General features: G+C 39.5%; 1 protein-coding gene across 1 annotated transcript; it reads left to right on the top strand.

The window, feature by feature from the left end:
- The first annotated feature begins 4,156 nt into the window (after window positions 1–4,156).
- LOC139719825 (proton-coupled folate transporter-like) lies at window positions 4,157–8,365 on the top strand. The gene is made up of 6 exons (XM_071631212.1): window positions 4,157–4,580; window positions 5,541–6,046; window positions 6,507–6,687; window positions 6,959–7,090; window positions 7,414–7,497; window positions 8,205–8,365. The coding sequence occupies exons 1-6, from the start codon at window positions 4,157–4,159 to the stop codon at window positions 8,363–8,365; spliced, it is 1,488 nt and encodes a 495-aa protein (XP_071487313.1).
- Window positions 8,366–10,905: the final 2,540 nt, after the last annotated feature.

Raw genomic sequence — 10,905 nt, 5'->3', positions numbered from 1 at the left:
AGCAGTCTCTATTTTCTCTCAGTTTCTGTGATACATCATATGGAATGCAGGACAGTAAGATGGATCATTTAGACTTCCTAATGCTATTCAAACCTTGTCATCATTCATGGGTTTTAATTTTGAGGACATAAATCTTCTTCTTTTTGTCTCACTTTCAACTCGGAGTTCGCCACTTCTGCTATCAGAGCAACGAAACTCACAACTTTAAACCTGTTAATATGCAACAGTTCATGTCAGCCGATGCCAAGTCACGTTGTATGTGCATCATGGTCATGACGGCGAATCTGATCATAAAGGGCTGCCCTTTTTTCGTGTGGTACAACTAGTGCATTATCGGTGATTATGATGCTTCCCTAAATTTCTTCAGATCGCTGCAGGTTCCCATTATTTACAATATTCTTATAACAGACATGCATGAGATTAAACTGGCTGAAAATCTTGCTTTTCCGAAAAAATAACTTGCGGAAGAGTCACAGATGGGTGAGAAAGTTGTTTCCCCATGTCCTTCCAACCTTGAAGCATATAATTATGATGCATTTTGCTCTCTCTCTTTGATGTGCATCTCACCTTTTCACCTGAAAAACAATAGTCGCATGTTTAATTCGGGGAGACTTAGCAAAGAAGTTTTTATTTGTTTTGCCTTTATTACATCTTGTGTCTAAGACAATCAGTCATAGAAACCAAATGGCCTGCGTCTCTCAGGACCAAGCCACTTCTTGGACCACACCTGCCTGCTCCGTTGCTTGCGTTGCCTCCTCCGGGCGGCAATTTAATTCTGGAGGGCCATGTTGGCATTCTGCAGATTCAGATCTGCCTGCAGTGAGGCTGCCCAGTTGTTGCCGTCATACATTTTGTAGCTTGGGGCCGGTGGCAGTTTATCACGACAGAGAGGCATTAAATGAGAAAGGCGAGGTCCTACGACATTTTTATGTGTCCTGGCAGGAGTCAGTTGCAACAAGGCCGGTGCATTTTCGTTAAATATCAGCTTCATGTCCTGTTCATATACTATGGATGTGCAGTGTTTATTTTAGATAATTATAATATACTTCCATCCTTGTTTTCGGTAATTGCTGTACTATTGCTATTTTATTTGTAATATGGAAACATGAAAATTTATTATTATTTCATTTATCTTTAAACGAATAATTATTTTCTTATGTTTGTAGAGTTAACGAATACCAAAGGAAATTAATGTTTTTTGTATTATTTGACTGGAAGTGAATAAATATCATTTGAAAAAAAAAATGTATTAGTGCATGTATTTGTCTATTTTGATCCATTTTTTTCGGGGGGGGGGTTGTTTGTTCCTTTCTTATATTGCTCAAGGAGAGTATGTCTGCTTTTGGACAATCATAATGATCAATATCCTTGACATGGTTTTCCGAAATGTTATTTCGATTTATTCTTGGCCTATGCCCAAACACAGAGCTTTATCAGTTTGACGATTTTGTTTTCTATTTGTTCATGGTTGAATTTCAATGCCACGCATCTTGCAGACGGGAAAGTCAACAGCAGCTGCAGCAGCTACCGGTGCAACTTAAAGGTAGACCGACACGCTCTGTGTATAAAGAGGGCGCTGTTGAATAGTATGATGATCACCGTCAGCTTCATTACGCAGATCGATAATGTATAGACTAGTTTCCGCTGCTAGCCACAGACAAACTTTATCTTCAAAGGATCAAAGCGGAACCAACAGGGGATAACAGTTAAATCAAGAGACGAACCGAGATAATACATTATTTCGACCATCTTCGACATGCCATATAAGCATCGTCTTTATTCGTACGTTCGGAACCTGGCAGATGCGTATGAAAGCGTTGGTCCATGCAATGGCGCCCTCTTGAATCCTGAGTCCGTTTCCCTTTAAGGTCCTCGCAGCGGCGGGAGAGGATGGGCAGACAGGTCACTGCACTTTACGTGATATTATTGTCTAAAAATGCCTATATCCTAAAGGAAAATAGGGCGAATATTATTCTAATAGACGGAATAAACGTCTCAAAAAAACGATAGGCCTATGAAAATTATCATAAGGGCATTTCTTTTTCCCCAGGGAATATACGACAGCTGTTTAGAATAAGTTGTGCTCGTCCTGAAACTTCGAGTCTATTCAAAGTAGACTTGAGCAGAAAGTGTTTAATGAATCAATAATTATAGCAATAGGAATAATAATAATAATAATAATAATAATAACAATAATAGTTAATAATTATAGTATCTGTGCCCTCATTACTGTACCATTCGAGGGGAGATTTTCTGCGATGTAAAAAAAAAATAAAGTCATAGTATTTATCCTGGGAGTGTTTTTCATTTTTTTAAATTCAATTCAATTTCAATTCAATTTTCTTCAATTCAATTCAATTTCAAATACAACAGGCAGAGAATCTAAAAAAATCTTACTTTCATTCATGAATATATCATTATGTCGCATGTCTCATTGCAATCTAGAAATTAATGGAGAGCACAATCATGTTGAACAAATTTGAATATCAGTTTTGATCGATTTAAGTTTAAGAACAGAAATATAAGATAGTGATAATAATAAATCATGTAAAAAAGATGTTTGATGTGGAGTTATGGAGTAAGGCAAAATTATCGTGTATTATGAAGATTCCTGGGAAACGGGGATTTACGGGTTATTAAAGATAATAAAAAGTTTTGGTACCTCAAAAGCTTCCCTGAATTTCGTTGCCTTGGTTTGTGTTTCAGGTTAAAGTACGTTGTCTGTGAGAATTACTCGCCCCAAAGTGCTCTCATGTCTTAGTAATCATGCAATAATGGTTTCGTACCAGAGCCGACGCTATACGGCGTCGATAAATATTGTACGAAACCACTGACTGCGACCAGCAGCGTGCAGCCCATTGTAGGCATAGCTAACTGCGACCAGCAGCCCCATACGCATAGCGTAATGGGGCTTCGCATTGTAGCATTCAGGATCATGACAGAATTAGTATCGCGGGTAAATGTCAACTTAAAATCCAAAAATTTTTTCGATTTGAAGACTTACCAATTAAGTTGAAGTATTGAAAACAGGCTTCGAATAACGTTTGGTTCTACCAATAGTCCCTTTCTGTTCGAATTGATGACTGAATGTGACTCGGTCGAGAGGACCTTGGGAGAGCTACATACACTGGATACCATGGCCAGCGCATGCGCACACAAACATCTTATCCGTTCATGGATTTGAAATGTGTGTGCATGTGATGTGTTCGCATGCACTGGCTGTAGTATTCAGTGTACTGTATGTAGCTCTCCGAAGGTCCTGTCGACCGAGTCACATTCAGTCATCAATTCGAACAGAAAGGGACTATAGGCAGAACCAAACGTTGCCCGAAGCCTGTTTTCAATACTTCAAGTTAATTGGTAAGTCTTCAAATTGAAGAATTTATGGGATTTTAAGTTGACATTTACCCTGCGATACTAAATCTGTCATGATCCTGAATGCTACAATGCGAAGCCCGATTACGCTATGCGTATGGGACTGCTGGTCGCTATGCGTATGGGGCTGCTGATCGCAGTTAATTGCATGATTACTAAGACATGAGAGCACTTTGGGGCGAGTAAGTCTCACAGTGTTAGTTATATGAAAGGTACTTTAACCTGAAACACAAACTAAGACAAGGAAATTCAAGGACACTTTTGAGGTACCAAAACTTTTTATTATCTTTAAACTTGCGGTCTCTTATATCGATATTTGGCGTGGATGTGCCATGATTATGTATTCACACATACCAATAAGCAATTGAATAAACATAGTCCATTTGTAATGATACCCAGTAGGTAGAACATTTTTTGAATGTTCATCCAAGAAAAGGGTATACGCGTTTCCGAGACGAGGTCGAGGGACTTAACCTCCTGCAAAAGAATTCCCCCTCCTTGGGATGTATGCAGATGTTCCTCTCCACCCCAGTCCTTAGCTATATTGTATCCGAAATTTTCCGTGCACATGTTGATATGAATTATGATTATGATCAATGATACAATAATAAACACAGTTATTTGTTTGCTGGTTTGGGGGATTGGTTATGAATGTTCAGTGAAACTTATTTGCGCTTTGAAATCTTATTTTTTTTGTTCTCTTTACGCTTTGAGAGTTTCTGACTATTTTTTCTTTCCTCTATTCTCTTTCGTGTACAGTTTGCGATAGTTTCTGTGCGCCATGGCCAATCACGACAGCGATGTACATGCCAGGAAAGCGGTTGGTGGCGCTGTTCACACTTCTTCGGAATACCTTCCCGACAGCTCGGCAGACTCACCGACTCAACGCCTCATAAATAACTCTGAAGACAACGGAGAGGCTGTTGCCAAACGTGAACTGGAGAGGGCGAAATCACGTTGTGTGACAATAGAGCTGCCTGTGACACTCGCATGTTTTTCATACAGACTGTTGGTTACGCTGGAAGCAGAGTACATTCACGCGCGTGTCGCAGCGGACTACAACTTTTCGCTGACTCCCAACGCTTCCCAATCTACTTGCAACGGGAACGGAAATGTGAACGGTAGCTCTGGGAACATAAACGAAGAAGTCCAGTCTGTGACGTCACTCTGGCTGCTGTATCTAGGGTTAGCAATGTTTGTTCCGAGTAAGTATATCATAGGTAACAGGGGCGGATCCAGGAATTCCGTTAAAGGGGATGGGGGGGGGCGAAAACAATATTTCTGGTGCTGCTTCCGGGTTCCATCTTTTTTATTTCTTTTGTTTTACCAACAAATAAAGAGGGGGCGCGCACCTGGTGCGCTCCCCCCCCCCCCCCCCCCCCCCCCCCCCGCGGCCCTCTGGATCCGCTACTTTAAGTAATATGATTGGGCCTTATCTACCAAAAGTATCCCCGTTAGTGTTTGTATTGTTCCTCGGGGGGGGGGGGGGGGGTGGGGGTGGGCTCTCATTGACATTGCCTTGACATCACTTGACCAGAGAAAACGACATTTTTTTTGGTAGATATTATGAGTGTATAGTCATACATAATTGATAATTATCTTCGTTATCATTATTGTATGCAGTTTAAGATTGTATGTACAAAAGCGTTGAAACAGGGCGCCATTGTATTATGACAGGGAAAGTCACGTTTCCCTGAATCCTGAAATATTCTATTCTCATTGTTTGATAACCACAGACGGAATCAAATATTTTGAGGCTATCATTGTCTCTGCTCATTATAGAGTACTGAACTGGAAAAAAAAAATCACTGCCATTTTTGAATAATGTCTCGACTGCCGATACATCGTCAATAAACCCCTCTATTTTTGTTTCGGTGGTGAAGGCATTACTCTTGTGAATTGGATCCTTACACGCCTTAAGAATAATCATATGTGTGCTCTCAGATACAATCCGTCATTTTAATTTTGCAAGTTGCGAGGATGAGTTTTTCTAACCAACAAGATCCAGATAATTCGACAGTTCTTGTTATGGGAGGGATTGCGAATGGAGATCAGTGTAAGCTCTAGTTATGTAGCCTACAAAAGGGTTGACAAAGGTTCGGAATGATTAAGATCATGCAAATAAAATCAAGAAAATTAATCATCCGCCATGTCCTTTTCGACAGACTTATTCACAGCACTTTGGTTTGGTTCCATGGGAGACCGAGCAGGAAGAAAGTCCGCCCTCTTCGTTCCCGTCCTTGGATTCTGGTGCCAGTCAATCGTGTACTTCGCTGTCGTCCGCTTCAAGCTCCCTCTGTACGTATTCATCGCCGGCGACTTCATATCGGGCTTCTGCGGGTCTACCGCCCTCATATTGTCAACGGCGGCAGCGTACGTAACGGATGTGACGTCAGTACAGTCGCGCACTTTTCGCGTAGTGGTGCTAGAGACGGTCGCGTTTGTCGGCAGCGCGCTGGGGCAGATTTCGCTCGGACTCTTGTTGCAGTTTGGCAGCCGAGGCGAAGGCGGCGGGCAATATAACGTCTTCCTTACGCCCTTAATTCTGGCATTCGCCACTTCTAGTGCATCTCTGGTCTATATCGTCTTCCCCCGGGCACTTATCGAGACTGTAGACAGACGGACGGCCACAGGCAGATCGCTCTTTTCTGGTGTTGTCAACATGTTCCGGGTAAGTGTCGAACCTACCCTACAGAGATCCATAGAGATGTCTATAATGTCTAGGCCTACACCAAACCTCTCCTTGCGAATTTTAACCCTAGTCAGCGTACATACTGAGCAATTAAACATGAGAACTTAAACTATTTTTGGTTAATAAATAAATGAAAAAGAAATAAAAACAGCACGAGGTTCCTGATAAACTTGATATACTGATTTTATGCATGAACAATTTCTGTGGGTTGTCCCTTTTCAAAATGAATAAAAAAAAATGGAAAATGGAATTGGCAAGTATCAGACCCATGCTTCTTTATGAAGACTTAATATATTCTTATATTTGAGGTTTTATTGAAAGTATTAAAAGGTAGCGTTGGTTCGCCTATTTCATTACCATTTGCAGCTCTTTACTGTGGAGATTTGAAATACCGATGCATTAAACCAGTCACTATAACTTTTATGTCTTGACCGCCAAGGTGAACATCGACATGCGAAGATACAAGCTGGTTCTCTACATGGCTGTGATGGTGTGCGTCGCTGTCGCCTCAGCGAGTCTCTCGAACCTTATCGTCATCTACAGCATGGGGGCGCCCTTCTGCTTCACACCTCTTTTTGTGTCTTTTCTCCAAGTGACCTTGTACATCGTCAGCGCGATTGGTAAGAAAGCAAGCGGAAAATAAGAAGTTGAGACATAACTACTTTAACAAGTCAAAATCACTTCTTTCGGTGGTACGACGGGCAGCTAAATATTATTCAAAATGAATGTGTACATTTCATCTCATTTCGAGCCACTACATTTTATTTTCTCTTTCGACTCACCAGAGAAGAAATAATGAGTGTCGAACCCTGTAATTTATAGATATATAAACATTATACACATATGTATCTTGAAATATTATATAAAATCCTTCTAATCGCTTCCCAATAGGAATGATGGTTGGGGGTGCGATCCTGCCGCGACTTCTGAGTGAAAACTGGGTTCTGCAGCTGAGCATCTGGAACACTCTTCTGGTATACGTCATCATCGGGTTTGCCCGAGACCAGGCTGGTCTGTTTGTAGGTGAGATACAGGACAGTACACGGTTAACATTCGGGATACTGCTAATATTCCCTCAGGAAAGAAAAATGTTGTTACATATCATTCACTAAGGCTGGACAAAAGGCTAGGCTAAACCGTTTTCAGTTATGTTTTAGTGGGAAGAAATAGTGATATCTCTTTATATTGTAGTTTTTATTACCAAATTTTATATTGTAGGATGTTGCGTGATACAATTGACCTACACATACGGCAATGCATCAAAATGTGATATCTCGAACATTTTTCAAATCACTGCTCCCAATGGAAAACACCTTTTAGTGATTATGTTTTTAAATTCTAAATAGGTGTGGCCGTCGCATTCCTCAGTGCTTTATGCTTCCCGTTGGTAAGATCCCAGCTATCGAAACTGGCGCAGCCCAACGAGCGTGGTAAGTTTCTCCGCGTCGGGATTGTGTTTTATAACCACGTGTTTCGTGAGCCTTTCAACATTTTCATATTGTTCTGTAGTTCATTCTTACAGGATATATTTTGAAGCTATACCGCTTTTGGTGTTCATAGTGTTGCATAACTTTGTTTGCTCATTCGCAAGCACTATATATGCTGTCGGGAGTTATTTTCTTCAAGCATCTACCTTAAGCAAGCCATAGCGGATCACTATCCTTTACCTGGGCGGACAGGTTGTGTGTGAGGGTGTGAATGGCCGAAAACCACTCACTATGTAAATATGGCAAACAATTACAATTATAATCACGTACTGTAAATGTTTAGTCTTTTCCATGGAATAAGAACAAAAAGGGGAAATGAATTGTAGCAATAATTAATGTGTCATAACACATCACAAGTTATCGCTGATGAGCAGAAGTACTCAACAAAATTTGTCACATAATAACAGTTAATATATAATCACTTATACGTAGCTATAATACATCCTTAGTGGTTATCATGAAATAATTTTAACTCCCGCTCCAGAAAAAAATCACGGAAGACAGTTACATGCAGCGAAAGAATTCGAAATGCAACCAGTAGTTAACTGTCCTAATCATAAACTCCGATCCCTCTCCACGTGAGTACTCTACTGACCCGGAAGTATACAGGTGTACCTTGATAACACTCGATGATTATCTTCCGTTTTCAGGTCTGATGCTTGCCACGGCTGGCTGCATGAACAGTGCGGCCTATATCATCACGCCCCTCATGTCTCAGTATGTCTATTTGGCCACGGTCTTCTTCTACCCGCCCTTTGTCTTCTTTTTCCAGGCTGCTTTTCTACTCCTACCAAGCCTGGCAACTGGGTAATAACCTTCAACTCCATGAAATAAAAATCCATAGGTATAAAAGGCAAGCAAGCCAGCAAAGTGACAACCAAATAAACATAATTAATGAATAAAAAAGTAAATAAATACATAAATCAGAATATATATGTACAGATAAATAAACAAATAAAGAAGAAAAAAAGACACAAAACCTGCTCAGAAACCACACTATATAAATTTCATCCTTCATTATAACAAAAGAAAGAAGTCACGTTTTAACCATGTATGTCATGTCGTAGTTGAAAAAAATGGAAGTTTAAGTGGAAGGAAAATGGATTAACTTTAGGGTGCGAATATATAAAAAAAAAAATTAAGGACAAGTTCACCTTCATATACATGTGGATTGAGTAAAGGCAACAATGCTAGTAGAACACATCAGGGAAAGTTTGGGGGAAATCCGTTCAAAAGTTATGAATTTTTAAAATATGTGCAATCACTGCTGGAGGAGAAGACTATTACAGTGTATGATGTCACATGCGTACAACGATTTAAGGAAAATAAAAAGAGAATTTCACAAAATTTGACTCTTTGAATGAAGTTCACATTTCCTCAACTTGTTACTGACTTATGTTAGGGGTAATATCATTCCCCCTGACTTCTGAAAGAGAGAAGTCGAGTGTTCTTTTATTATGTGAGAAAAGTGAGAATATCTTGAATTTTCTTTATACTTTCTTTATATACACTTGTAGTTGTACTCATATGACATCACAAGCTATAGTAGTCTTCTCATCCAGCCGTGACTGAGCAGAAACTTCAAAAATTCATAACTTTTGAACGGATTGTCCGATTTTCCTCAAACTCTCATTGATGTGTTCTACTAATATTGCTGCATTCACTCAACCCACATGTCTATGAAGGTGAACTTGTCCTTTAAAGGGACTGTACAGTACTGGTTGAGGTAGGGATTCATGTTTTGAACATTCCTAAGTGAGATAATGAAAAGCCTCTTATGAAATATGAAAGAGCATGTAATTTTAAGAAGGATTCAACATTTATTTGATGAAAATTGGTTTTCAAATGGTTGAGATACCCAAAGAAGTGCTAATAATAAAAGGCGACATGCCCCAACTTTATTAGTATCTCTTTGTTTCACCTTGTTTTTTGATATCTCGGCCATTTCCAAACCGATTTTCATCGAATAAACTTTTGATACCCCTTAGAACTTCATGTTCTTTGACATCTCATAGAGTGGTTTCTGAATATCTCACAAAACGTTAAAAGCTAAATCTTCACCTCGACCAGAACTGTACACACCCTTTAAGAACGCATATATTCTGTTGATATCTTAGTGGTTTGCACACTCTGGGCTACTTGAGAGTGGTGGAAAAAAATTAATGAGTTTCTTTTTTTAAAGAATGGACGTGTCAAGTATAGACAATGTTGTAACCGTTCTTTACTTTTGAAACATATCACAATTAAAACAATGAACTCACCATCAATACTGTGCATTAAAATATATCAAACATCAATGATATTTAATGAAATTGCAAAGAGAGTTTTAAATAAAGCCCCAATTATTACAATTCCCGATCTTACGGAAAAGTCACGTGCAACATAACCGAGGAGAATGCCATTTTCCTTTCTATTTTGAAAGCCTATACCGAAACTCGCCGAACACGACTGATATTTGTGACGTCACTGAATGGAATCAGCAAGAAAAACAGGCTTCGTGTGGTACAGACAATGCATAGGTTCCAAGGTGTAACTGTTTTCCTAGGCGAACGTTTATATGTATATAAATAACATATGAAGAGCTTGCTTCTAAAAGTCGCTAAATCCATTGGAAAGTAATCCATTGATAAACATGGCATATTTCTGCCAAGTTATTATTCTCTTTGAATTGTCACTTTAAAACGAAAGATCGACGGTAAGATGAAAAAGGTGGCACCTTACAGTTGATACTTTTCCACGGGCTAACCTTTATCCACATAAACAGTCACGAGTTTCTTGATATACTGTACCTTGATTATATCTTGATTAAATAATATGTGTCTATTTGTGTCATTGTTGAAAAAAAAAATTACTCGTCCGTTCTTTCGTCTCATTCTTGCAGGGTACTCCAGCGTCTGGAAAGGAGACCATCTTCCCAAATTCTTCTGGATGATGATTCCATTAATAATCATTAATCTTACCTACAAAAAAAAAAAGGTTATACAGATTAAGAAGCAGTTAGCAGTCAGATATGTTTTTACGAATTCGTCCAGACACTTGCTATAGCAAGTACACAGAGATAACACAAACGCACTCACACACAATCACAATGCACCCAGGCGCTCACAGACCCGTAACTTGGGTTTCTATTGGGGTCAAAATTGGAAATAATGGACTAATTAGAATGGACCTTTCCGAGGGAGCGAAGCGATAGTATGGTGCTGTTATGGTAGACCTACTAAAATGTTATTTTCGCGTACTGCTCGATCGCGACAAAGGAGGTAACGGACATTTGGCGTATTCTTGAATTCGCGGTCCAACAGTAAAATTCGTGATTCGTGAAAATTAAACCCTCGCAAAAAAAAAAAAAGG

The sequence above is a fragment of the Diadema antillarum genome, unplaced genomic scaffold, assembly GCF_040938485.1.
Source record: "Diadema antillarum isolate AM-2024a unplaced genomic scaffold, OU_Dant_1.0 scf00000115, whole genome shotgun sequence".
NCBI classification, from domain to species: domain Eukaryota; kingdom Metazoa; phylum Echinodermata; class Echinoidea; order Diadematoida; family Diadematidae; genus Diadema; species Diadema antillarum.
The sequence above is the reverse complement of the archived record's forward strand: the minus strand, read 5'-3'. Positions and strand labels throughout refer to the sequence as shown.

What these genes read in the sequence shown, in the direction of transcription:
- LOC139719825 (XM_071631212.1), top strand. Translation starts at nt 4,157, where the DNA reads ATGGCCAATCACGACAGCGATGTACATGCCAGGAAAGCGGTTGGTGGC. An exon ending in GTTAGCAATGTTTGTTCCGA is followed by an intron (nt 4,581 to 5,540) that starts GTAAGTATATCA and finishes CCTTTTCGACAG; the next exon opens with ACTTATTCACAGCACTTTGG. An exon ending in GTGTTGTCAACATGTTCCGG is followed by an intron (nt 6,047 to 6,506) that starts GTAAGTGTCGAA and finishes TTGACCGCCAAG; the next exon opens with GTGAACATCGACATGCGAAG.